The 27,486-nt window shown below is 57.2% G+C and overlaps 2 protein-coding genes across 9 annotated transcripts in view; one reads left to right on the forward strand and one right to left on the reverse strand.

Annotated features, from left to right (window-relative positions):
• PTP4A3 (protein tyrosine phosphatase 4A3) overlaps window positions 1–1,934 on the forward strand; it is a 32,137-nt gene extending 30,203 nt beyond the window's left edge. For 6 of the 8 annotated variants that reach the window (XM_043483518.1, XM_043483516.1, XM_043483517.1 and 3 more), the window contains one exon: window positions 1,271–1,934. In XM_043483518.1, coding sequence (XP_043339453.1) covers window positions 1,271–1,696 — 426 coding nt within the window. In that variant the 3' untranslated portion in view covers window positions 1,697–1,934. The other 2 variants (XM_043483519.1, XM_043483521.1) reach the window with 1 other exon arrangement.
• A 2,399-nt stretch (window positions 1,935–4,333) lies between these two features.
• Window positions 4,334–27,486, reverse strand: part of LOC122451041 (maestro heat-like repeat family member 5) — a 57,354-nt gene continuing 34,201 nt past the window's right edge. The window contains 13 exon segments of the mRNA XM_043483510.1: window positions 4,334–4,431; window positions 4,665–4,739; window positions 5,056–5,158; window positions 5,257–5,379; window positions 5,939–6,094; window positions 7,930–8,109; window positions 9,029–9,172; window positions 9,882–9,996; window positions 10,445–10,586; window positions 14,758–14,941; window positions 16,153–16,312; window positions 26,132–26,286; window positions 27,174–27,323. Coding sequence (XP_043339445.1) covers window positions 4,334–4,431; window positions 4,665–4,739; window positions 5,056–5,158; window positions 5,257–5,379; window positions 5,939–6,094; window positions 7,930–8,109; window positions 9,029–9,172; window positions 9,882–9,996; window positions 10,445–10,586; window positions 14,758–14,941; window positions 16,153–16,312; window positions 26,132–26,286; window positions 27,174–27,323 — 1,785 coding nt within the window.

Here is a 27,486-nt window from a genome sequence, read left to right on the forward strand (position 1 = left end):
CAGGGCCTGCGGTGCTGAGGAGCAGGCCGGCCCAAACCCATCTCTGACACAGGGAGCTGGGGCAGGCCCCTCTAAGCCTCCAGCACTCCTGATGCGGGGTGTCACTCCCCTCAGCTCTTGGGAGAGGAAGAGTCCCCAGAAGCCATCCAACCCAGCCCAGCAGTGAAAGGAGCCCCCCAGTGCCACCTGCCCCAACTGCCCCAACCCCTCCAGGACAGCCGACACCCCAGGATCTTTCAGGACTGCCCTTCTGAAGCCCTGGCCCCTGGGCACTCTGTCCCCCATTCTCGGCCCCCATGGAGGTCTCCCAACCTCCTCTCCTTGTGGGGAGGGGGCTCCTGTCCGCCACTGCCCCCGGGAAAGGAGCCCCGGCGGAGCAGGGTTCTGGGGTGGCAGCAGGGACAGTGGGGTGGGTGCAGAGGGCCTGAGCCCACCCCAGCCCCCCCATCGTGAGTGTGTATGTGCGTGTGTGTGTGTGAGACACGCGCACAGTCCGTGCCTGGGTGTCTTCTTGTGCTGCTCCCCCGACGACAGTTTCCAGGGCACAGCCTTCTCTCTCTCCCAGAGGCAGGCTTGTTTACCAGTCAGGCAGCCAGGCCTGCCTGTGCCCGCGGGAGCTCCGGCCTCCTTGGGACCCTGGCACATGTGCACACAGCGGGGGCATGGTTCCTCTCCGTGAGCCTGTGTGCAGCTCTGTGCCTTGGCACCCCCCAGACTGGGGGCTGGGCCCAACCTGGTGATTCAGAGCAGCGCAGGCTTGCTCCTCCCCGGCCCACGCCTCAATGACCAGAGCCAGTCCACGGCCATGTCCAAGGTTATGGGCGGTGGGGACAGATGACCTCCGGAAGCACCTGGTGGGCAGTGCTAGGTACCCCCCCACCCAGGCACCTGAGGGCCACCTCCCGCCTCCTCTCCTCTCCCTCCCAGCCAGCTGGCATGCCAGGCTCCATCCCCGTGGGCTCTGCTTTCAGGGGGTGGCACCCAGGTAAACACGGGGGCCTTGGAGGGTGGGGACCTTGGGGTTGGGGAGGTGAGGTGGTCAGCCTGGAGGAGCCATAGCCAGGTGACTTGAAGGTCAGCCGCGGTGGCTGCAGCGACTGTGATTCTGGCGGTAGGAATGGCCCGGGCAAAGGCCCAGAGATGGGAGGGCTCTGTGGGTCACGGGGACCCGCTCCAGCCTCTCTGGCCTCTGGGGCCTGCAGCTCCGGGGCAGGGCGTGTGGCCGAGCCTGGGTCCTGCCTGACCCCCCACCCCGGTCCTGTCTGCCCAGGAAGCGGCGCGGCGCCATCAACAGCAAACAGCTCACCTACCTGGAAAAGTACCGGCCGAAGCAGAGACTGCGGTTCAAGGACCCCCACGCGCACAAGACCAAGTGTTGCATCATGTAGCTCAGGACGCGGGTGCCTGGCCGCAGGCTCAGCAGGGCTCCCGCCACGGGGCCTCCCTCTGCCCTTTGCTCCCAGCCCCCCGGGCACACCCACCACCAGCCGTCCAGCCCGCCCCCCGCACCCTTCGCGGGTGTTTTCTGTCTCTGCCCACACCAGCAGGTGTGTGTGTGCGTGCACACGTGTGCATGTGCGCGCACTGCCGTCTGGCCCAGCCTTCCTTCTGTCTCCATGCCCGCGTGTCTGTCTGTCTGTCTCTGTGTCTGACGTGTCTCTCTGCCCTCAGCCCTCACTGTCCCTCTGAGGCTTAATTCCCCCCAATCCCCACCCGCCATGTCCCTGGCTGTCCTGTAATGACCTGCCCACACCGCCTCTGGGCAGCTCTCCTTCCTGGCCTGTTTGTTTGGGAGCTGGTGTATTTTTTAACCACTGGGCCCAGCCCCTCGTCTGCGGCCCCTCACCCTGACCTGTTCTTGGCACCTTAAGTTATTGGGTCTGGGGCAGTCAGGTGTTCCGGACACTCGAAGGCAATAAAACCAGACCCTGTGACTGCGTGTGCCTGGAGAATGGGGTGTTGGTGGCCTTGGGGGGCTGGCGGAACCCAGGGATGCTGCGGGGCCCATCCCTTCCTGCCGGCTATGCTTGGCTGCCCCCTGGCGTCCACGCTGGGTCCCTGCACTCCCTGGCTCAGGGTGGGGCCGTCCCAGATTGAACAGAGCAGGGGCTGAGGCCCAGTGGGCTCTGCCCAGTTGCCCTGTTGCTGTGTTGGGGGCTGGGTCACCGGCATTGCCCCCGTGTGGGACAGGATGGGTCACTTGGTAATTCTTCCGGGTCAGGTGTCCTGTGGGGTGGCTGCCCCGTCCTGCCCCCCACTAAGTGTCCTCACTTCAGTCTTAGAAGCCCAGAGAAGGGAGGGTGTGATGGTGCCCACTGGGCTTGGGGTGGAGGGACACGCCAACTCCTCACCCCACGGCAGGGAGGGGAGGCTGGAGGGGTGGAGAGTGACCCCGGAGTTCCTGGGGTGAAAGTGTGTTGGGGGCTGGGCCTGCTGGAGGGCATGGACGTTGCCCTGCTCTGTGAGCAGCTCTCCGCTCTCGCAGAGCTGGGGGCCTGCCCCTCCCTGGGTCAGGTTGGCCGCGCCTTCCCCGGGTGGGATGGTGACCCACCCACCAAGACTCAGGCCCTGTCTCCTGCCCCTGGCCTGCTGTGGCCGGCCTGGCAGTCAACGGTTGCTGCTGGTTAGTGGGCACCTCTTGTGTGCCCGGGTCTGGAGCCCTCTACCCTGCTGCTAAGGCCTCTGCTCCCTCAACTTCAGGCTTCAGCTGTCTCGGTTCCCCCAGGGGCTTATTCAGTCATTGTCGGCTGCCGAAGCCTCTGGGTCCTGGCCTACCCAGCTCCAGGTTTTACTAAGACTAGACTTCCCAGGGGCAGGATGAACTGGGGTGAGGTGGGGGGCTGTGTAGGAGGCCCCACTGCCCACTGCCCACTGGGGGGAACCAGGGAAGCCTCCGTGTTAGGGGAGATGGCACCCCCACCCCCCAGCTGGGCTCAGGGGCCCCTCTTTCCAGCCAGGGGTTGTAGCACAAGTGGGATGGGGGGCACTCACAGGGGCCCGTGGACAAAACGGAGAGCTGTGAAAAGCCAAGCTCACGCAGAGCCCCTCCTCAAGTGGTGCCATTCAGAGACTCACAGACGGTGGGCGGAGGCCCCAGCTCTGCCCAGGGTCTTTTACTCCTCTCGCTGGTCATATTGAACAACACCAGTGAGTCTGCAGTTGCTGTATTTTTTCAATCCACTATCCAAGTTGTGGGGCCTTCTGGGTGCAACTCCATGTCTGCCTCGAGGGGCTCACAATCTATGGGGAGTGGTGGGACAGCCTGATGAGGGGTGGGGGACCTTGTTTGGCAGGCCCTCGAGGGCCGGGTCACTTGGAGGTCCCAAGGCGGGAGGTGTGGGGAGAGCTCTCGGAGAAGAAGCTCTGCCTGGGCCGAGTGGGGAGGGCCTGGGAGAACACGTGGGGGGAAAGGCAGGGGGCAGGCTGGGTGGGGCTGGACCTCCTGCTGGAGAGGGGCCAGCTGGGGGAGGCCCTAGGGAGGACTCCGGCCGGGAGACTCTCTCAGGTAAGGGAAGGGCCTACCTGCCCATTGCACAGATGGAAAGGGCCTGCTGAAGCTCAGGTGGGTCTTCAGGGGCTCCCTTGGAGTCCGGGGACCTCTTCTGGACTCAACCTTCCAAGGGGTCTTGGAGGAAGGTCTTACTACCCGTTTTACAGATGGGACAGCTGAGGCTCAGAGTGTTGAGACCCTCGCCTCAGTCCATGGGGCTCATTCAGAGTGGGCCAAGCCCACCTGGAAGCTCTTACTCTGAGCCAGGCCGGTTCTGCTGCCAACCCCAGGTGCCAACCCTGATGGGGCTCAGGAGGCTAGAGACGGGGGTGGAGGGTGACTTTGAGTCCTCTGAGCAGAGGGAGACCAGCCAAAGGACCTCTTCCCTACCATCAGCCTCCCAGTGATGATGGAGCTCTAAGCCGGAGACAGACTGAAGCCTGTGGGAGTGCCATGGTGAGTGACTCCACTCAGCCGTGGGCCCCAAGGGCCATGGAGGCCTTGGGAGTGCCCACTCAGCGCCCAGGACATGGGCGGGCCGTGGCTCGGGCTCCAGTCACCGGGAAGCCGCCTGGTGGCCACAAGTGGGGGTCCCTGCCCAGACTTCACAGTCTGTCTCTGGGGGACACACCGTTTGCGCCCACCCCCTGGCCTGCCAGTGTCTCTGGGGGGCCCATGGGATGGTGGTCACGGAGCGCAGAGGTGTGACGCTTCTTTATTGAACCTAGATCTTTCTTTCAAATGGACAGATGTCATGCAGCCAAGCTCTGTGCGGACAGGGCAGGGCTGCGCGGTGCGGTGGGCACGGGGGAGGGGGACGGGGGGGGGGTCGACAGCTGGAGGTCACTGCGGTCTGGCTACCACCTTCTGAAAGAAGGAGGCCTGCCTGCTGGCGAAGTATTGGATGCTGGGTTCGGGGTTCTTTTTGAGATCCTCAAAAGCTCCAGGAAAGGAGGGACAAATCAGAGGTACCCTCCACTCCCTGTCTGCCCACAGCCCTGGTGGAGTAGCGCCCTCCTTCCCACGTGGGGTGGGGGCAGTTGGGCACCCAGACCCCGCCTCCTCGGCCTTCCAGGCCTGGGCACTCCCCTTCCCCACCCTACCCGCTGTGTTTGGGGGCCCATGCTCCCTGCTGACACGGATGGGGGTGGATAGAGTAAGGATGTTCCCTTACTGCAGACCAGCAGCTTTATGTCCATGTCACTGACCGTCTGGGACACGGCTTGGGGGTAGTAGCAGATGGTATAACCTGCGCGACAGACGGGGAGCACGCCGGCCCGTGGGAGGGGGCTCCCAAACCTCTCCCTCCTTCCCTCTCTCCCTCTCCCCCTCCCTGGCATAGGGAAGGAGTCCTCCTGTGTGAGGGACCGCCGGAGACAGGGCCAGAACACAGAAGGGCCCGGCCCGGAGAACTGAGACCCCCGAGACCCCCTCACTCGCCCCTCTCCTCGCTTGCCAGCGGAACCCACGTTCCAGCCGCAGTGGAGAATGGGCGAGGGTGAGGGTCGGGGTGCTCAGGCGGGGCAGGCCTGGGGGTCCCGAGCCCGGCCCCCCGCCCCGCTCACCGATGAAGAGTGCTGCCCAGATCTTGAGGTGGAGGTGCTGCCTGCGCAGGTAGCTGAGGGCCTGCGCCCAGTGGGTGCCGAGCTCGTCCTGGCTGTGGCTCATCTGGGGAGCGTGTCTCTGTCACTCGCTGGGGCCAGAGCCGGCCGGCCCCGGGGACCTGGTGGCCAGCCTCCCATCCTCTCCCCACTGCGGGCCCTCACCAGGCAGCTCCAGAGGAAGTGGCGAGCGCTGAGGCTCTTCTCCCAGGCCAGCGTGCAGAAGAGGGTGTGCGGCAGCCGCCACTGGAGCAGCACGGAGCAGCGGTAGAAGGCGAACTTGGCCTGCTGCGGGGATGGCAGGGAGGGTCGGGCGTGGGCGGCGAGGAAGCTGCAGTGGGCACGGCCCTCCTGGGCGCCCCGGCTCCTTCCCGCTGCCTTCAGGCTGCACTCTGAGCCCGCCCGCCTCCCTGGCCAGCAGCACGGCCCCGCCGGACCGAAGGCAGTGTTCAGTCCCCATCTGCTTGGAAACTGTCTGCTTGTTTATCCCCCCAGTGGCCGGGAGCTGCAGGAAGGCTGAGCGTTTCCTAATGGCCTGGTGCGGGGCAGCGGCTGGCACACGTAGGGCTCAGCCCATATTTCAAGTTCAATCAACCACCTGCGCCTGAGGACATGCCTGGCACTGGAGACACAGCAGTGGGCAGGACAGATGGTGTCCTGACCACAGACTCACAGCCACATGTGGGCACGTGTGTGAGTGCACATGTGTGCACATGGGGAGGAGCAGGAAAACCAGTGAGGGGGCTGGACCCGCCGGCCCAGGGGGTGTCCCTGGGTTTCAGGCAGCCCCCTGCCCACCGTGGGTCCCCAGCCCCACCAAGGCGAAGCCCTGTCGCTGACCACTGACCGTGATGACAGCGGGGCAGTGGTCCTTCAGGTGCAGGAGCAGGGGCACCATGCTCTGGTGCACCTGGGTTCGCAGGCCGCCGAACTTCTGGCCTGTCACCGACGCCACCAGCTCCCCGAACAGTGCCATGGCCGCTGCCCGGACCCCGTCCCGCTCCTGCAAGGCAGAGGCTCGGAGCCCAGCCAGACCCACCTTGGACCCTCCACTCCAGAGTGACGTGGGGCCCAGTACCCTCAGCAGGACCCCTTCATCTGGGCTCCAGGCTCCAGGAACAGACCTCAGCCTGCCCCCTCAGACAGGGCTCTGGGGCAGGGATGAGGCTCCCCCTCAGACAGGGCTCCGGGGCAGGGATGAGGCTCCCCCCTCAGACAGGGCTCTGGGGCAGGGATGAGGCTCCCCCTCAGTCAGGGCTCTGGGGCAGGGATGAGGCTCCCCCTCAGTCAGGGCTCTGGGGCAGGGATGAGGCTCCCCCTCAGTCAGGGCTCGGGGGCAGGGATGAGGCTCCCCCTCAGTCAGGGCTCCGGGGAAAGGATGAGGCTCCCCTCAGTCAGGGCTCCGGGGCAGGGATGAGGCTCCCTTCTCAGTCAGGGCTCTGGGGCAGGGATGAGGCTCCCCCTCAGTCAGGGCTCTGGGGCAGGATGAGCTCCCCTCAGACAGGGCTCCGGGGCAGGGATGAGGCTCCCCCCTCAGTCAAGGGCTCTGGGGCAGGGATGAGGCTCCCCCTCAGTCAGGGCTCTGGGCAGGGATGAGGCTCCCCTCAGTCAGGGCTCGGGGAAAGGGAGCTCCCCCTCAGTCAGGGCTCAGGGGCAGGGATGAGGCTCCCCCTCAGTCAGGGCTCTGGGGCAGGGATGAGGCTCCCCCTCAGTCAGGGCTCGGGGAAAGGGATGAGGCTCCCCCTCAGTCAGGGCTCCAGGGCAGGGATGAGGCTCCCCCTCAGTCAGGGCTCTGGGGCAGGGATGAGGCTCCCCCTCAGTCAGGGCTCTGGGGCAGGGATGAGGCTCCCCCCTCAGTCAGGGCTCGGGGGCAGGGAGAGGCTCCCCCTCAGTCAGGGCTCTTGGGCAGGGATGAGGCTCCTCCTCAGACAGGGCTCCGGGGCAGGGATGAGGCTCCCCCCTCAGACAGGGCTCTGGGGCAGGGATGAGGCTCCCCCTCAGTCAGGGCTCAGGGGCAGGGATGAGGCTCCCCCTCAGTCAGAGCTCAGGGGCAGGGATGAGGCTCCCCCTCAGTCAGGGCTCGGGGAAAGGGATGAGGCTCCCCCTCAGTCAAGGCTCCAGGGCAGGGATGAGGCTCCCCCTCAGTCAGGGCTCTGGGGCAGGGATGAGGCTCCCCCTCAGTCAGGGCTCGGGGGCAGGGATGAGGCTCACCCTCAGGGCTCCAGGGCAGGGATGAGGCTCCCCCTCAGTCAGGGCTCCGGGGCAGGGATGAGGCTCCCCCTCAGTCAGGGCTCGGGGGCAGGGATGAGGCTCACCCTCAGGGCTCCAGGGCAGGGATGAGGCTCCCCCTCAGTCAGGGCTCTGGGGCAGGGATGAGGCTCCCCCTCAGTCAGGGCTCGGGGGCAGGGATGAGGCTCCCCCTCAGTCAGGGCTCGGGGGCAGGGCTGTGCTCCCCCCCTGCCGGCTCCTGGGGAGGGTCACGGGCCACCCTCAGGGACCTACACTCTTTCCTCTCTCATGCCTATGGTAGCATCCTGACAGCCCACGTGTCAGGGATGCTGACTCGGGAGGGCAGGCTTATCCCTCTGGGGCTGATGAGTCAGGAGGGTGAGGACACGTGGGGCTGAGACTGAAGGTGTGGCGTCCAGCTGAAGGTGCAGGACAAGTGCCGACGGCAGCCCCTGGCCGGCCCACCAGTGCCACGCACGCCACACACCCGGGGAGCTGCCCTGCCCCTCCACCTCCCTGCCCCAGGGCGACAGCGGCCTTCGAGGAAGGGCCGGGGGAGGCGCCCGAGGGGCACGAGATGGGGTGTCCGCCCCTCCCGGGTGCACTCACGTCATCGAAGAAGGCGCGGGTGTTGATGGCAACGCGGAGGCCCAGGGTCTCCGTGATGTGCGCGCCCAGGCGGTGCAGCGCCTCCGACGCGGTGCCCATGATGCGCACCACCACCACCGGCTCGCTGCTCTGGAAGAAGCCCTTGAGGAAGGGCGGCAGCTGTCCGCGGAGCAGGCTTCCCTGTGGGAGGGGGCGCCGGTGGGCCGAGTGTGCCTCTGTGGCCCCTTCCCAGACTCCCATCCAGGCCTGGGCACCCGCGCTGTACCCACTCCGCTCCATCTCGCCCTGGCTCTGCCGTCCTGGGAGACGTGCTCCCAGCCCTGCTCTGTCCCCCGGGAGTTGTGGACAGACGGGACAGGCTTCCCCTCTCTGAGACCCTGGGGGGTTAGGGGAGCACTAACCCATGTCATTCAGCTGCCAGGTCCTTCCTGTCTGTCCCCATTCTGGCCAGAGGGCCCCCCACCAAGTCCTGGAGACCAACTTTCCCTTCCTCCACCCTACCCTGCCTTTGCCCTCATTCCTGGCTTCCCCAGGGGTCAGAGGGGTCTTGGGGGACAGACAAGACAAATTTGGTTGGGTGGGCACCGCTAAAGTCACTGGCACATCACGTCACAGGGAGGTGGGTGCACCAGTGGTGACCCCAGACCTTCTAAGTGGCAGTGACCATTTCCCAGTTTTACATTAAAAAGGAAAAGCTAAGTTCATTTTCTGCCAGTTCTTTCTGCTCCTCTCAGGTGCAATGTGAACTGTCTGGATGAACTGTCAGGAAGTGACATGTCAGCAAATGAACGATTCCTACTGTCAAACGCCTTATCAGGGACTCCTCGTGCAAACTAGGCTGGTTTTGCAACTTTCAAACAAGTTTTCGGCAACTTCATTGGGTTCCTAAACTCTGTTTGGTTCTACAATATTAGATTTATTTTCAGCCAGTGAGTCACTTAACAGCAACAAACACCCTCTGGGCACCACCTGGGTGCTGGGACCCAGGTCCGACTGTGGCCTGGACCAGCAGAGCAGATTTCTAAGGGGAATGACACAAAGGCCCCATGTGCCCGGCTGCTCTATGGGGCGTCTGTCACAGCTCCCCGCACCCGCTTACCTTCTCTGGGTGGAAAAGAATGTTCCCTAGGCCCTGTAGGCTCAGCACGCGGATCTCGGGGCTGGGGTCCCTGAGGCTTCGAACCAGCACGGACAGGGCGGCCTCTTTGGGGAGCACCTCCAGCAGGGTGGGGCTGTAGAGGAACTGGGGGGCCCCGGGCAGGCGGGTCAGGCCTGGCAGCCTCTCGCAGGGGGCCTGCGTCTGTGTCTGGGAGCCGGGCTCTAGGACCAGGGCTGGGGCTCGGGGAGGGTGGCTGACCGGCCCCGCTCTGGGTGTCTTGGTTAATGAGTATTTGAAACCCAACGCCAAGCTGCTTCAGTCCTTCAGTGCATAGCTGGGGAAACGGGCCCAGAGGGGAAAGGGCCTTGTCTGAGGCCACACAGCGAAGCTGGGAACAACATACTCAACACAGCCTGACTCATGGGGCACCTGGAGACCCAGTCCCTGAGGGAGAGCCAGATGTCACTACAGGTTGGCGTGTGGCATCGCACCAGGCTTTGTTCATTATGGAAATGACAAAGGCCCCCACTCTGTCCGGCCATGGCCCAGCTCTCAGCCCCAGGACCCGATACACCCAGTGCCTGTCTGGTTCCAGCCATTGCCCTTTCGGCTTCACCTTTCCAGGGGCAGGACCCATGACATCAGGGCTGGGGGAGTAGAAGACGGTCCCCCAGGATGCAGGTGGAGAGGGGCCTGAGACATGGAGACCCAACCAGGAGCCCCTGACTGTGGGCCCCAAGGAGCTGGGAGTGGGAAGGCAGGGTGTGAGGAATCTGTTGGTCAAGGGAGGTCCTGGTGGGTTCAGCTGGAGATGGGGTGCAGGCTGTCCCTGAGGGGCCCCCCAGGCCCCCACCTCTGTGAAGATGATGATGGCCGCCTTCCTATCCCGCTCCTCCCGGCTCCGCAGGTTGGGCAGCAGATGAAGGGTCAGTGCCTTGATCTGCTGGCAGTGGTTCTGCACCATGGCCCTGGGCACAGGGTGAAGGGCGGGCCGGGCTCATGGGACAGCCCATGTCCGCCTTCTCACCACCACCCAACCCAGGGGCCCGGCGGCCAGAAGTGTTGCTGAGCGGAGTGGGCACGCCCCTGTCTGACCTTCTCTTGCTCCCTCTGCACCCACTGGCTACCCACTGGCTGCCAGGTGTGGGCCAAGCGTAGGATGGACAGGGGAGTGGACCTGGCCCTGGTCCCCTAGGAGCCTCCGGCCAAGGTGGGGGCCATTGCATTCTAGGCTCCCAGGGTGTGCCAGTGAGCCCGCACCGTCCATGCCCCGGCGCCCTCTGTGCACACGCGTGAGTCCTTGGGGCTGTGCTCGCGGCAGGTCCTGGGGGTCGCTGCAGTCCATAGCCCAGCCTCCTGGGCAGGGATGACCCAGGACGGGCCCCTTCCCCTGGCCCCGCCCTGCCCCGCCCCTACCTGGCAAGGAGGCCCACGCCCTGTGGGTAGGTGTGGATGGTGGCTAAGAGGCCCCAGGCGCCCTGCAGCTCCATGTGGGCCAAGTCCTGCCAGTGCCCGGTGGTTGACAGCAGGCTCTTCAGTGCCTCCAGCGACGTGCTGCGGGGAGCAGAGGGTCACTGGGCGGCCTCAACCCTGGGGAGAGCGCCCACCTGCCCTGGGTGGAAGTGTGCCTCCTGGCTTCCGTCTCTGCTCCGGGCCTGGCAGCACCAAGCCTCCCTGGGGCAGCTCGCTGCCGCCCTCCTTCTGCAGAAATGTTGGGGTGTAGGATGGGCAGGGGCTGTCCTGGGAGCGGGGGTGGTTCCAGGGGGAAGCTCCAGATAGGTTAGGTGCGTGGTCAGTGCGAGATGCCCACAGCTGGCTTTTCAGGGCGGAGGCTGAGCGGATAGGGCTGGAGAGAGGAGCAGAGATACCAGGGGGCCAGTGGTTCCCCAAGTTGCAGGGTGGAGGGGGTCTGACTGAGCCTCGACAGGCTGTGCCATTTGAATGTGGGGCTGACAATGCAGGGGTAGTGGACGGGGTGGGACGGCAGCTGGGGGTGTGGCATTACGGGAGCCCAGAGAGTGCCAGGACCCTGAAGATGTGGGAAACCTGGTTCCGCTGGCGGCGTGCTTGCGTGGGCTCAAGCGAGTGTGCCAGACTGCAGCACCGTGGGACCGCGTGCGGGTCAGGGACTGTGCTGCCCGAGGGCCCTGTTCTGCCCTCAACTGAGGCCCAGAGTGTCGGCGGCTCGCCCAGGGTCGCCCTAGCATAGAGGCTGCCCAGTCCTCTGCTGCTCCTGACCCTCCCAACACCTAGGGAGGGACCAGCCCCTCCCACAGAAGAAGAAACCCAGGCTGTGAGATGGAGCGACCAGCTCGGAGCACTCACAGCAGGGTAAGGAGGAGATCTTAGATCTCAGAGCCAGGTGGCAAGCAGCATGTCATTATTCATTGCTGATTTGTTACTTGTCAACTGCCAAAACCTAGGACTGCGAATATGATTTTAAATAAAAGAGCTTTGAATTAAACTTAAAGCTTTAAGTTGAAAAGAAGACTAATCAGTAAGTGAGAAACAAAAGGAAGCACCCCATGCCACAGTGACAGATTACTGAACAGTAACTTTATATACTCTCAGGAGAAGACTCTGGAGAGTCCCTTGGACTGCATGGAGATCAAACCAGTCCATCCTAAAGGGAATCAGTCTTGAATATTCATTGGAAGGACTGATGCTGAAGCTGAAGCTCAAATACTTTGGCCACCTGATACGAAGAACTGACTCATTGAAAAACACCCTGATGCTGGGAAAGATTGAAGGCAGGAGGAGAAGCGGGGGAATGAAAGGATGAGGTGGTTGGATGGCATCACTGACTCCATGGACCTGAGTTTGAGCAAGCTCCGGGAGTTGGTGATGGACAGGGAAGCCTGGCCTGCAAAGAGTCAGAACGACTAAGCGACTGAAATGAACTGAACTTTATTTACAAGCTTCCTGGCAGCCAGGGCAAAAAGGGAAATATGTTGGTTTATACCTCTAAGTGGTTGATAGACATGTCTTTGGAATGAGGAGAAAGGAGATACCCCATTAGAGATAGAGACTCAGCCCGTAATGGATGAAACAAGAGGAATGAGAAGTCCTTTGTAGGGCAGGATGGACATCAACTTGAGAAGGTGCTGGCTGAGAATTGACCAAAGCAGGAAATGTCTCTACAAGAAGGGGTTCTGTCCATCAGAGATGCACAGGAAGGGGAGGGTCCCGCAGTCAGGGCTGGAGTGGGTGCTTGTGCCCTGGCAGGAAGTGGAGCCAAACCCTCGCTTGTTGGTCCCAGGGGCCAGCCCAGCTCAGCAGGATGCCAGGAACCTCAGAGGTCGAGGACTAGCCTGACTCTGCCTTGAGTCTTGCATGGCTGTCACAGGTATGGCTGCAACCCCTTCCCCCACTCTACCCCCCACGCTCTCGGGGGCAACTACAGGACAGTGGGCTTCTCAACAGCTGTGCCCAGATTCCTCCTCAGCACCTGGCTCCCTCGATGGTACCACTGCCTCCTCCAGGCATCAGACTGGGGACTGCAGTGCTCCGCCTGGGCAGGGCCGCCCTCTGAGGCCTGGGAGCAGCTGCAGACCTCCTCACCATCCTTGACAGCTGGCCAGATTCACTGCTGATTGGCCTGCCCCACTCTTAGGCCCCTGGGGATGGTAGCAGTATTGCAGTTGTCCTCTGGGGGAGGGGGCCCATCCTAGCTTCAGGGAGGGTATGGACCGAGACCTGACTAGCAGGAGCCCCGCCTGCCTCTGTGACCAAGGCGATTGGTTCAGGGGTGAGTGTGTGGGCTAAGCTGGGCCCATGAGAGCTGAGGGACTGAGCCCAGGGTGCCGGTCTATTCTGTGGCTGCTGGGCCCCCACCCTCCTCTTCGGGAGAATCTGCCCAGAGAGAAGCCAAGACCCGAGAGGTGGAAGGGGAGGGCTGATGCTGTTGGAGCATCTTGGTACAGCTGGGTCTGAGCAGAAGGCCCCCGCAGTGAGATGACAGACACCCTTGCTGTCTGGGGGAGAGCCTTGCGTGAGACAGACAGAATCCCTGCTCCCCAGAGCCTCCATTATACAGGGTACAGACCACAGCTGTAGATGGCAGAACATAACAGTGGGGAGCAGGACTGCTGTTGTACAGAAGGTGGCTGGGAGCCACAGGAGGTGAGGCTGTTGGGAAGAACATCCCAGGAAGAGGGCACAGCAAGTGCAAAGGCCCTGAGGCAGGAGCGTGGGGCCTGAGGAAGGGTAGGAAGACGCTGAGGCTTGAGCAGAGGGTGCATGTGGAGGGTAGGGGTGTATGGCAGGAAATGAGGTTCTGGAGGTGATGGGGAGTCAGATGCAGGGCTACTGGACCGCTGGAAGGATTCAGCCCTTCTCGGAGTTAAAAGAAGGGGAAGAGGATGGGAGGGTTCCAAGCACAGGTGAGGCCTGATCTGATTTGGGGTGGAGGGCAGCAACGGGGGGCAGGGGAGGAACAGGTGGAGGCTGGCCCCATGGGGGCAGGGGAGGGAAGCTGATGGATGGAGGCGGTTCATCAGAGCTTTCTCCTAACCCTCCTATTTCAGGGAGGAGAACGTTTTATTAGCTTATTAGGGAAGATTCATGCATTTTGCATGGTTGATTTGAATAAAAAAGAACTTTATGTACATTCGAATTCAGAAGCAATATGAGAGAAGTGACATTTTTTTTTTCAGTGATGTGCCTTGGGGAGAGCTGTTCAGACTGACAAATCGTGTGAAGCACATCGTAATACAAACAGATGAAAAGAGTCGCCCCAGCGGTTTTTAAAGACTCGCTTAATGGATTTCTCAAGATGTGCCCTAGTGCAGGGGGCAGGCCAGGCGGCCAGCCAGTGCTACCACCCGAGTGAGGGGTGGGGTGCGGACCCTCCCACACGAGTCCTGTCCACGCTGGTCAAGGGTGCAGGCTTGGGGGAGGCTGACAACTGCCCACGACATCAGAGTCAAAAGGTGTCGGGGTCAAGCACTCTGTGCAACAGGACGTGGTGGGCATTTGCCTGCAGGGCCAAGTGGTCACTGGGCAGACACCCCTGCCATCCTACGGGCTCTAGGTCAGCAACGCACGGACACTCTCTGTGGCTCGGGGGAAGCCTCTGGCCCACTCTGAGCCTCAGTTTCCTCATCCGTCAAAGGGAAAGACAACATTCGTCTCTCAGAATCCCTGCAGGGACCACATTTGGGTAAGACATGGTGTGCCGTGCGGGCCCCTGGAGTCCTCGTGGGTCAGCTGTCACTGGGCGTCTTGGCTGCCAGGCATCCACAGTCACAAGGAAGCAGGGTGCCCACCTGCCCTCCCGGCTGACTGCTGGAGGCAGCTGTGTTTGGAATCACACCTATTGGAGATCCAACTGTGTCCCCAGAAACCAGCAAAGCCCTGACACCGGGTACCTGGGGACACAATCTCATTTGGGTCTTTGCAGGTGGAATCAAGTTACGATGAGGTCAGCAGGGTGGCCCTCGTTCACTAGGACTGACGTCCTCATAAGAAGAGAGCAGTTGAGACAGAGAGGCACACAGTGAAGACGGAGGCAGAGATGGGAGGGGGTGTCTATAAGCCAGGAGCACTCAGGAGGCGGGAAGGAGCCTCCCCTGCAGGTTTCAGAGGAGCGCGGCTCTGCCAACCTTGGATCCAGAGCCACCCCCTGGCACTGCGCGAGAATACCCGCCTGCGGCTCTAGGCTGCCTGGCTGTGGAGCTCTGTCCCTCAGCCCTGGGGAGCCCGCGCACCGCCTCTCCGGGGCCGGCCTTACCTCTGGGGGCTGAGCAGGGCTGTCTCCTGGGCCTCTGCGTCGTGCTGGGGCTCCTGGGGCAGGTTCAGCTCCAGCAGGTAGTGCGTCTGGGAGAGGAGGGCCAGCAGGAGCTCGGGAAAGGCCTCCTGCATGGCCTGCCTGAACTCGTGGGCGAACTGCAGCTCGTGCAGAGTGTTCATGGCCTGCGGGGGCGGCAGGGGACTCTGAGGGGGCCTGGGGGCCGGGCCTGCACGCCAGCCTTCCCACAGAACCCATGGCCGACCTCGCCTTCCTGTGTCTGCCCGCTGTCTCCGGGACCACAGCCCGCCTGAGACGTACCTCCTGGGGGCGCAGCCCGCCCTCTGGACACTGCATGCTCCCCGCCCGCCCCCTCCCATTGCCGGCCCTGCAGTGGGTCCTCCGGCCCACCATCCCCATCCGCTCTGCCCTCCGCTCTCAGTCACTGCCTCGGGTCTGGCCCCTCCGCCCCGTGGGCTGTGCTCCCTGAAATGCCCCCAACACAGACCCTGGCACATGGCAGGTGCCCATGAATGAATGCTGGAGGGGACACACGGTCCTGGAACAGGAGCTACCAGACAGCAGCCCTGGGGCCTCCCACACCTGGAGAGGGGCCTTGGGTCCAGAATGTTCTCAAGGTGGGGAGGACGACAAGAGGAGGGCGGGACCCAGGAAGGCGGCCCTGCTGACCCCATGCTGAGTCTGGTTTCCGACAGGGAGGGTCCGGGTCTGGGGGTGTCGAGGGGCCGGGCTGATGGAGGGCTGGCATGGAGACAGGGTGGGCTTCCCCGGGCACCGAGTGTGGCCGTCACACCCCTCGGCTGGGGGCAGCAGCTTGTTTAGGAGACTCTGCCCACTGCTCAGGGGGCTGGGGGGTGTGAGTGGGTGCTTAGCCCTGGATCAGACAGGGTTGGGGCACAGCTGCGGCCCCGTCAGCGTCCAGCCCAAGTGAGGCATGCTAGGAAACGAGCCCCCTGCTCTCGTGGCTGTGCAAGCAGGGTCTAGGCTTGTGGGGAAAGCTGGGGCGTGGTGAATGGGTATGGACTCCTACAGGAGGGTGGAAGCCGTTGGAGGCAGCCTCTAAGATTCCTCCAGAACCCAACTATTGGGGGCAGGGGTTCACTAATCTCTCCATGCCCTTCCTTGCTGCCTGCACCTGGCTGGAGGGGTCCAGGGCCCTCGGTCGGGAAGTGGGGAGCTGGGCCTGGACCCGGGGCCTGTATGGTCGGCTCCCAGCTGGGCCACCTCAGAGGCCGCCTTGTCCAGGCCAGGCTGAGTATGGGGCTCCCCCTCCCCGGGGCCTGGCACACGCAGTGGGTGCCTCACACCCATGTGTGACTGAACACACTCGAGCAGGCAGCTGGGCCAGCACGTGGGGTGGTGGGGGCAGACTCACGGCCAGGGAGTGCAGGTAGGCCTTCTTCTTGGGCTGGGGGCTGCCGCCGCTGATCCTGGTAGGCAGGGGCCGCTTCAGCAGCCAGCCCAGCAGCACGGCCAGCACCCGGTGGCTCACGGCTTGCTCGGCACCCAGGGCCCTCCACAACCGGAAGGTGTGGCTGCAGGCAAAGGGTGGCCGTGAGGGCGGTGCTGAGACTCTGGCCAGCCCAGCCTGGGTCACAGCAGCAGCCACTGTGCCCAGGGCCTCAGGTGCCTGCAGCAGGGTGCCGAGCTGAACCCTGGCAGGATGGGTGGGTGAGATGGGGGAGGGGCGCGAGGGCCGGGGCCAGGACTGCGGTGTGTGCGGTCCGCGGCCTGCAGCAGAGGTGGGGCTGGCTGCCCTGGCCCATGTTCTGGGGTCTTCCCTCTTTCAAGCCCCTCTCATCCCAATGGCCGACTCTGTCACCCTCCATGGTGCCCATGTACAGTCAGGACAAGTCTAGCTGGTACCCAGAGCTGTCACCCTCTGACCCCTGCCCTTTGACCTCCAGCACCTGGCTGCCTTCCCTCCTCTCCTGCCTCTGGGCCTCCTCACAGGGCCTGTTCCTGCTCAGCCTTTAGGGCCTGCCATACAGTGGCCGTTTCCTTCTAGGCCTGGGTTTGCTGGGGACCACCAGCTCCCTGGGGCCTGACCTGGGCCAACTTAGGGGCCGTCGCTGGTGTGTGTAGGGCTTTGCAGAGACCTTGTGCCCATTTTGCCCATGAGGAAACCGAGGACTAGAGACAAGGTGTACCCTGATCAGGGCCCTGCCTCATAACCAGAAGTCAGGCGTGTCTAGTCCCATGGCCTTTCCGCCTGGTCTGGGGGTGTGACCATCAGGGAAGGAGTGTAAGTGGAGATGAGGCCTGAGGTCAGCCCTGCAATCCCCGAGCTAAGAAGTCAGGGGACAGGAGGAAGCAGCCAGGAGGCTGAGCAGTAGCAGCTGGGGAGGTGTAGTAAGGGTCAGGCAAGTGTGGGTCTGAAAGCCACGTTAAGGAAGCATTCCCAGCCCAGAAATAAGCCCACACAGACGTGCTCAACTAATTTACGACAAAGGAGCCAAGAACACACAATGGGGAAAGGACAGTCTCTTCAACAAATCGTGTTGGGGAAACTGGGCAGCCTCATGCAAAATAATAAAACTGGACCTCTATCTTACCCCAAATACAAAAATGAAGTCTAAATGATTAAGAGACTTGAATGTAAGACCTGAAACTGTAACTCCTAGAAGTAAACATAGGCGGTAAGCTCCTTGACATCAGTCTTGGCAATCAGTCTTTGGATCTGACACCAGAAGCAGAGGGAAGAAAAGCAAGAATCAACAAGCGAGGCTGCATCAGACTGAAACGCCTCTGCACGACAATGGAAGCCATCGAGATGAAAGGCAACACAGTGAATGGGAGAAAATATTTGCAAATCATACTTATGAAAAGGGGTTTTAATATCCAAACATATGAAAACACACACAACTCAATATCAAAAATAAACAAAAGCTCCCCACACCGTCCAATTAAAACATGGGCAGAGGATTTGAACAGACACTTTTCCAAAGAAAGTCTACAGACGGCCAACAGGTCCATGAAAAGATGCTCTGCGTCTCTCATCATCAAAGAGATGGGAGTCAAAACCACAATGAGCTGTCAGCTCACACCTGTTATCAAAACGACGGGGAATAGTGAGTGTTGGCCAGGATGTGGAGAAAATAGAACCCTCATGCTCTATTGGTGGAAATGTAAATTGGTACAGCCATTATGGAAAATAGTATGAAGATTCATCAAAACACTAAAAATTGGACCACCACATGGTCTCACTTATGGGACCTTATATGAAGAATATGAAAACACTAATTTGAAAAGATATGTGAGCCCCCATGTTCATAGCAGCATTAGTTATAATTGCCAAGATACGGAAAAGACATAATTGCCCATCAACAGACACACACATGCTGTGGTTGTTTAGTTGCTAAGTCGTGTCCAACTCTTTTGTAACCCCTTGGACTGTAGCCTGCCAAGCTCCTCTGCCATGGGATTTCCCAGGCAATAATACCGGAGAGGGTTGCTATTTCCTTCTCCAGGGGATCTTTGCTGACCAGGGATCAAACCCACGTCTTCTGCATTGACAGGCAGATTCTTTACCACTGAGCCACCTGGGAAGCCCTATGTGTGTGTGTGTATGTATAAAATGAAATCTCATTCAGCCATAAGAAAGAAGGAAAGCTTGCCAATTGAGATAACATGTATCGGCCTTGAAGGTATTATGTTCAGTGAAATAAATCAGAGAGAGGAAGACAAATACCACATGATCTTGCTTATACATGGAATCTAAATGAAACCAAAATCCAGCCCAAAGAAACAAAACACAAGCTCCTCTCTACAGAGAACAGGTTGGGGGTTGCTAGAGGTGAGGAGTCGGAGGTAGGCGAAATGGGGGAAGAGGATCAAAAGGCAGAAACTTCCATTTAAGACATAAATAAGTCACAGGGATGTAACATAGTGCAGGGCGACCATAACTGCTAACACTGTATTGCATATTTCCAACTTTTGCCATTTTACAAGTTCTCGTCACAAGGACAAAGATCTGTAACTAGGAATGATGATCTGTAACTAGGAATGACGATGACTGCTGACTAGACTTACTGTGGGGATCATTTCACACCCCCACCCCCAACAAAAAAGAAATAAGAAAGAATGAGTTCCTGGGGGTGAGAGTGGTTGACATGAAGACATACAAGAACCTGAAAGCTTATCAGAAAGTGACAGAAGCTAACCTAAAAAGGCTACACAGGATGATTCCAGCTCTATGACATTCTGGAATAGGAAAAACCATGGAGACAGTCAAAAGATCAGAGGTTGCCAGGGGTTTGGAAGGAGGGAGGGATGAACAGATAGCGCACAGGGGGCTTGGGGCCACAGAGCTGCTCTGTTTGATACTATAATAGTCAATACCTGTCACTGCACACTTGTCCCATAGAATGTACACCCCCAAGAGCGGACTGTAATGTAAACTATAGACTTGTTAATATATCAGTAGTGGTTCATCAAGTGTAATATGCCTACCATACTGAGGCAAGATGTTACCAAGAAAAGAGCCTGGCAGGAGAGGGAAGTAGATGGGAACTTTGCAACTTCTGCTTAATTTTTCTGTAAATCTAAAACAGCTCCAAAAACAGTCTATTAAAAAAAAAGTGGAAAGAGACATACAATGCAATCCTAAAGAAAGAAGAACTGGTGTTACTAGATTTAGGTTAGAATAGAGAATTTAGACCTAAAAATCTACATTAGTGAAAAAAGGCCAGTGAAAAAAGTCTTCGAAGACTATATGCATCATGATGTTCTTTATATAAATTAGAGAAACTGCAACTAAAATGTTTTAGGAATATGTTTGGATGCAAGCACACTATATAAAATGAAAGGAAAAGAATGGAGACCCTTGGGTGGGTGAGCAGGGGATGGAGCCAGTGAGGGTGGGCAGCCTGGTCCTTAGGTGCAGTTCATAACCAGGGCCCTGGCTTTCGTCCAGACAAGGGCCTCCCAGGTGCGCATTCGATTACCGAGAAGAATCCCTGTTCTGAGTAAAGAACTAAATTAAAGAAAGCAGGCCACGCCTAGAGCCAGGGTGGGTGAGAGTGACCAAGCAAGGGTTACTCGCAGTCCAGCTCTGAGGGCCAATCCAATAAAACCAGTCGCCCAAGAGTGAACGAGGAAAAAGAAAACAAGGAAGCTAGGCGATGATTCTAAAGTTTACGGAGAAAGGCAAAGGGCCATGAGTGGCCAGGACAGCCTTTCAGGAGGAGGAGGAGGGGGAGCTTTCTGGATTGGGGAGGTGAATCGTTCTAAAGCTGTAGGAATGAGAACCTTGGGTGCTGGCCCGGCACAGACAGCAGTGCCAGGCAGAGAGCCTGAAGGCAGGGCCCGGCACGCGGCCCTCAGTTGGGCAGTCGGAGGGCTAAATGAGCAAGGCAAAGTCTAGGGTGCTTTTTTGGCCGCTGCCATGTGACGTGTGGGATGTTAGTTCCTCGAAGAGGGGTTGAGGGCCCCCTGAACTGGGAGAGCAGTCTTAACCACTGGACCGCCAGGGAAGTTCCCACACTCTAGGACTTCTATAAGGTAACATCTGAGAATAAATGATGGACCTGGGAACTCCTCTTCATGAAAGGATCTAGTGATGGAGAGACAGGAAAGCTGAAAAGAGGAGAAGATATGTAATATAATAATCAACAGAGACCTTGTATCCAGATTATATAAAGAATTCCTAGAAATTGATAAGAAAAAGAGGGACAACCCAACAGAAAAATCTGTAGGATACTTGAACAGGCATCCTAAAGAAGATGCCCCAATGGCCAAAAATTGCATGAAAAGATGTACAACCTCATTATTTAATCAGCAAAATGAAAGTTAACATGGAAATATGATTAATACCACACACCAGATTGACTAAAATTTTGATGGTTGACTAAAAGGTTGATGTTAAGTGTCAGTGAACACATGGAGTAACAGGAACCACATACATAAAAATACTGTGGGTGTGAGAGGTGGTCTAAGCATGTCGGGAGTATTTCGCATCATGTTAGGTGAGCGACATGCCTGCACAAGGAAGCTGAGTGTGGGTGTGTCTCAGGACACACGCATGTGCAGCGTCACAGCAGTGTTAGGCACAGACCCAAACTCAGACGTCTGCCGTCCACGCTGACAAGGGGAGCTGGTGTTTACCAAGATGGGACAGGATACGGCAACTCAGAGTGAGTGAGCTCCAACTATAGGTAACATAACGGGATGAATCTTAAACACAAAATGTTCGGGGGGGGGGAGTACCAGACAACAGTGGAATACTAGAAGGGCACAAATCACACAATTCTGTTGATACTTTTAGGACATACCACCATTATTTCACGTGCTCCTAAGAAAGGACAGCAATCCAAGATGGGAGTCTAATAAGGACCCCATCATAAAGGCTGGACCCCATGGGCTGTGTGTATCCCAAGGTAAATAGGATAAAACAAGAGAAGATAAAAAGCCTGTCCGGCAGGAAGAAATAACAAGAAGACCCGGTGCTCACTCAGCCTGTAGAAGGGAAGAAGGAGGGTGCGCCTGAGAATCTGAACCACAAAACCCACACAGGGCTCTGAATTCACACCACCAGTGTGGGCCCCCCAAAAACCCTCCAGCAGAGACTTCAAAATTTGCACTGGTCTCTGGCTGAGAGTGCACCCAGGTAACTGAGAACCCCTCCACCCCCGCCAGCCCAGGTAAAGGCGGCATCAGTGTAAAATGTGCTCCCACTGCATAGATGTTGACGTATGAAAAATGTGCTCCCTAGCACTGAGGAAACCAGATATAAACTCCAGTATGGGTAAAACTGATCTATAGACCTGAGCAGCTGAGGACAACGGTGGCTTGCTGGGGTCCCCTCACCTCTCAAAATGTCCTTGAGAAACAATCCAGCAAGAAGAAGAGTAAAGCTACACCACGCCACAGTGTGCCTTGAGAGACACTGCAAGCGGCAGAGAGCTACGCCAGCCCAGCCTGCAGTGTCTCGTTCTCTCACCCACCCCTGTTCCTCCACAAAGCTCTGCAGCAGATAAAGGCAGGCTGGAGAAACCCTGGAGAGGAGAGGGGACGGGAGCTGCTAACAGGGCTCGGAGCTGATCTAAATCATCTTCAGGGAGACGAGGTTCATCTTAAGCCTGAGAATATCAAACAACAAAAAGAAGGAGAGCAAGTAAATCAGAGCATGGATCCCAGGAAAGGGACCGTAAAGGACGCTCATCTGGAGGGCAGCCTTCAAGACACACAGCTTTGGGGAGGAAAGAAAGGGCAGAAAAGAAAGACGCACCCTTTGAAATTGGTTAGTGAAAGGTAAAGGCGTGAAATAGGAAAAATTCAAGGACCTGCACGAGAAGAAGGGCACCCCCGAGAGTGGAGGACACACGGCCCTCTCACCTGCCACCAAAACTAAAAATCTGCTAAGTTATCTGGCCTTTGCTATGCTGACAGAAGAGGGTGCCATTGAATTTGAAATCCTACAAAACACTCCAATAGTGTTGTATATAAACAGGAGAAAAATTAATAGATTCACAGAGTTATTGCAACCCTTCCCTTGAAAACAGAAAACACAGATCCAATAAGAAAATTCCTCCCCTGATAAACAATCATGATGCAGAAAAAAAGTGTAAGAAAACACCTCTCCTGCAGGTAAATATACTCAAGCAAGCATTTAAAGACATGAAAAACCACCTTGAATTATAAATTCAAAAAGGACCAAGAAACACCCTCTAGTAAGAAAGGGAAAAAAGAGTTGACTGAACTCAGAAGTGAAAAAAAATTATAAGGTGCTCAAGAGAGATAAGACTCAAGTGAAAATTTAGGAAGGAACATTGATGAAGAGTAGAGAGACCACCAAGACAATAAAGATGAATTTAAGAGAAGCACTAAGGGTCACAGAGAAAGTAGTAGAAATGGAAGACAGGTGAAGAAAGAACAGCATTTGAATCTCTGGAGTTTCTGAAAAAGGAAAAAAGCAATGGGACAGAACCAATATTTAAACTTATTACCAAGAGAGAAGAGGGCGAGGCACACTAAGGTACAAACTTTCAGTTACAAAATAAGTAAGTCATGGGGATGAGATGTGCAGCGTGGGGAATTCAGTTAGTGATAATGCAATGCCTGTGTGCGGACAGCGTTTGGAAATGTATAGAAACAGAATCACCATGCTGTGCATCGGGAACTAGCACAGTGTCGCAGGTCAGTTATACTTCCAAACAAACAAGCTCATAGAAAGACAGACCAGACTTGTGGCTGCCAGAGGCGAGGGGTGGGGATGGGGGAATCAGATGAAGGTGGTCAAAAGGACTTCCAGTTATAAGATAAGAAGACCAGGGGTGCAACATACAACATGATTAATTAACACCGCTGCATGTTATGTGTGGAAGTTACGGAGAAAGGAAATCTAAACATAATTTTTCTATTTCTTTTATTTTGTATCTATACGAGATGATGAATGTTCACTAAATTATTGTGGTAATCATTTCATGATATATGTAAGTCAAATCATTATCCTGTCTACCTTAAACTTACCCAGTGCTGTATGTCCAATTATGTCTCAATAAACTGGAAGAGAATAATTACAACCTAGAGAACTTTCTAGAAATGTTAGAGACTTAAATCTACATACTCAAAAGACTTAACAGGTACCTGGGAAAATGAACACAGAATGGTCTAATCTAGACATTTCTTAGTAAAATTGTTGAATTTCAAAGATAAAGAAAACAATTTCCAAAGTCTCCAGGCCAAAAGATAACTTACAAAAACAACAAAACAAAACAAAACAACTGTCATGAGGCTTTTCAAAAACAAAGCAAAGCAACAGCTGAGCAGCACTTTAAAAAATTAGAGACTCCCGGGCAGTCCAGTGGTTAAGACTCCATGCTCCCAACGCAGGGCGCTTGGGTTCAATCCTTGGTTGGGGAACTAGGATCCTGCATTCTGCATGGTGTGGCCAAAAAAAAAAAAAAAAAAAAAAACCCAAAAAACTTAATAAAAGAAAGTGTGAACCAAGGATTTTATATTCAATCAAGCCACCTTTCAAGTAAACAACTTTCAACATAAAATAAGCTAGGGCATTCTGAATCCACGAGCCTTCTTGAGGAAACTGTCAGAGCACTAACTTTGTCAAGCTACGGGATGACCTAAAATCTTTGGCAAAGGGACTTAGGGTGAGCGTGTGTACTCACTAAAAACCAATGTGGGAGGAGTAGAGTGCAAATTTTGACAAAGAACTGTGCAAATGAAAACACAGATGGACAGGGATGAATAATCTCACTGGTTGTTACCTGGGCATGGGTGGGAGTTTAAGGATATCAGTAAAAATGGGTAAACCAGATGTTAAAAAGTTAAATAAGAAAACAAGGGACTAAGGACACTAAAATAGGTTAGGAGTATAAAGGTAACAATTAGGATAAAAATACAACTCTTGCTAAATAAAAAAAAACAGCCAAAGATCAAAGAATACACATCTCAGAAAAACATGTAGCAAATAAAACACATGCAATTACAAAATATTATGACAGAACTGAGATTTGACACATCAATAAATGTCATATCAATAAATGTGAATGGACTTAACTCATCTATTAAAATCAAAAGATTTTCAATTTGATCATAGGTCAAGGCCGAACTACGTGCTGTATGTATGATGACACCTAAAACAAATGGATTCTGAAAGGTTAAATGAAAGCACAGACAAATGAATACTGGGCAAATGGGGAAAAATGGGAAAGTGGGGGACGTGATTCTGATAAAAAAATGGAATTCAAGTCCTTCAAGCATTAAATGTGACAAGGCAGGGCACTTTTTAATGCTGAAAGTCACGATCCATAAAGAAGATATAACACTTATGAATATGTATACACCAAATAACATGACAACCTTATGAAGTATTAATAAAAACCACAGGAGATGGAAGGATACATAGATAGAAACATATTAATAATAGGAAACTTTAACACACCACTCTCAGTACAAGACAGATCAAATAGACACAAGGAGGTAGAAGACCTAAACAACAGAATCAATAAAGTAAATCTTTATAGCAAGTCCTACACCTGATAACAGGAAAAAAAAAAAAAAAGAAACACCCTTTCAAGTGCCCATAGAATATTCACAAAAATTGTTTAAAAGATAAGTAAATTATATAAACCAGAAATATTTGATGACATTCTCTGATCACAATGCAATAAAACTAGACATTGATAATAAAAACAAAAAGTCCCTTCCATATGAAAATTAGAAATCTTCCTGGAAACAGGTCCTGGGTTCTGGGAGCTTGTGAAAGTTCTCTTCTGGTGGCTTATGATTTTTCAGGGGAATGGAAGCAAGGCGGTGGCTGAGTGTGAGGCGGGGACAGAGGTGTTGAGGACGGAGGAGAGGGGAGGGTGGGGAAATGTGGTTTCTGGGCCGCGCTGAGGGCTCCGTGGTGGTGTGTGGCTGGGGATTTAGAGGGCGGCTCTTTCCTGCACTTGGCTGCACAGGTGCAGGTGTGGAGTAGATGGAGCCAGTTGAGTTTTGCAAGCTGAGTGTGACAAAGGGGCCAAGGGGCTTGGGGTGTGTGCAGGGAGCTACTCTGACATCGGAAGGCAGGTTCTATGCTGGCAAGGAGGCAGGTGAGGACAGGGGAGGGGCCGTGAGGAGGTGAGCAAGGTAGCGAATGTGGAGGTCCCGGAGGGCAGAGGCTCACTGGTCGGGGGTGGGTACCAGACGGAGTGAGGCGGCAGAGGGTCAGGGTAGGGGACAGTTGCTTGAAACCGAAGGTGACTGAGCTGAGGCTATGACTGTGGGAGGGGGCGGCTGAGGGAGATGGGAGAGGAGGTCCAGGTGTTGAGGCATCAGGGCGAACAAAAGATGCTGGCATCCCCAAGATCAAGGCAGCGGGAGTGAGCGAGAGGGTGTCGGCGACCAGGAGCTACAACCTCAAGGTTCCGGGAGCGACCCAGGGCAGGTGCATGGTGGCTGGGTAAGCAGATGATATAGACTGAAGACCTGGGATTCAGAACTGGGATTTTAGAGATAAAGTACTGTCTCCAGGCTCAGTGGCCTGGGGACTGCAGTGCCACTGGGGGGCGGGGGGAGGGGGAGGGTCCCTGAGGAGCAGGAAGGATGGGGGGTTTGGTGTTGACAGGGGTCTTGCTGGGAGCACCCAGGATCCCAGGCCCCTCTCCACCAGGTGATGGGTGGTGGTGACTGGGTGGGGTGTTTTATGGGGTCACCGAGAGAAGGGATGGTGTGTGGTGCCTCCCCAGGGCTGGCCCCGGGAGGTGCACAGTAAATGAACAGGGAAGTGCTCCCTCTGGACTCCCAGCCCTGTGGCTGTTAGTGGGCAAGCAGGAGGGCAGAGCAGGGTGCCCCCTGCCTGGGGGAGGATGGACGGTGGACAGTGGGGCGGGGAGGGAGGGAGGGCTGGGCACCTATCCAGGGAGATGGAGAAGTCCAGGAAGGCGGCCACCAGCTCGGAGGTGTGGTTCCGGGCCAGAAGGGTGATGGCCTGCAGGGCATTTTCCTTGGCTTGGGGGATGTGGATGGAGCAGAGCTGCAGGTGGATGGCCTGGCCCAGGGTGGCAACCTGTGCAGGGAGGAAGAGTATGGGGAGAGGGCTGATCTGGGCAGGGGGCCAGGCCCCGCCCCGGGGAGCCTGAACGGGGAGGGAGGAGCTGCCCCAGTGGGCATGGAGCCCCTTCAGGTAGCTGCTCTCCTGAGGGGGAAGCACAGCCCTGCCCTGGGGGCTCTAAGAGGGAGGTCTGATGGGGAGGCTCTTCTTTGCCCTGGACACGAGTCAGAAGGGGACCCTCGGGCTGATAGGGGGACAAGCAACATCTGCACAGCATTTGGGGTCGTCCAAGTCTGTCTAAACATTGCCCAATCGCTGAAGGTTCAGACACACCCAGGGGCTAGAGCCTCTAGCCCCTGTCTTGGGGTTGGGGGGACAGGGTGTCTGGCTTATGTTCAGATGACATCGTGTCCTGGTCATCACTTTGGTACCTGCTGTTCTGATGTCTGGCAGGCCCCTCCCCTTCCACTTTCGGGTCTCATTATTCATCCATTCATACCTGGCTCCAAGAGCATCCCCCTGAGGCATCAGTCATCCTCTATCTGGCGGTTCCCCCAGGGGCCTGCGCTGCCCCTCCTCATCAGTCTGGAGTCAGATTCAGAGCTCCTGGAGGGTCTGGGCTGCGCCTTCCTCCCCCCACTCCCATCCCATCCCTGCTCCATCAGCCCATGTCTGCCCCAAACCCAGCGAACCCTGGGACACCTGGGTGGGCCATTCTGTCCTGCATTCACTCACTCACTGGAACCCATCAGAGGGAGGGTCTGGGTCTCCCCCTCAGGCCCAAGCTTGGGGATGCCGCCTGGGCCCCGAGGCCCTAACCCCTGGGTGCCGATGCTGAGCCCGCCCCCCCTGCCCCCTGCCCCGTCCTGGTGGGCCCTCCGCGGAGGCCCCACTGCCCTCACAGTCTCCAGCTTGGCCCCGTGCTCCTGGATGGCAGTGAGCAGCATGTCGGCGGCTGCCTGCACGCGGAAGGGGCTGGTGGAGCCCAGGCCGTTGATGGCCGTCCAGATGAGGTCGGTCAGCTCTGCCATCGTGAGATGCTTCATGATATCCTGTAGCGGTGGGAGGGAGGGCCGTCACCATGGTCCACGGCACTGGGCACCCGCCTGCTTGGCTGCGCTCATACCCTGACTCAACGCTCCAGGCTCCCCAAGTCTCTAAGCACCGCCAGATGCCCAAGCCCCACACCTCTGGGGTCCCAAGTGCTCCCATATT

Source organism: Cervus canadensis, chromosome 12, assembly GCF_019320065.1.
Source record: "Cervus canadensis isolate Bull #8, Minnesota chromosome 12, ASM1932006v1, whole genome shotgun sequence".
Taxonomy (NCBI): Eukaryota; Metazoa; Chordata; class Mammalia; order Artiodactyla; family Cervidae; genus Cervus; species Cervus canadensis.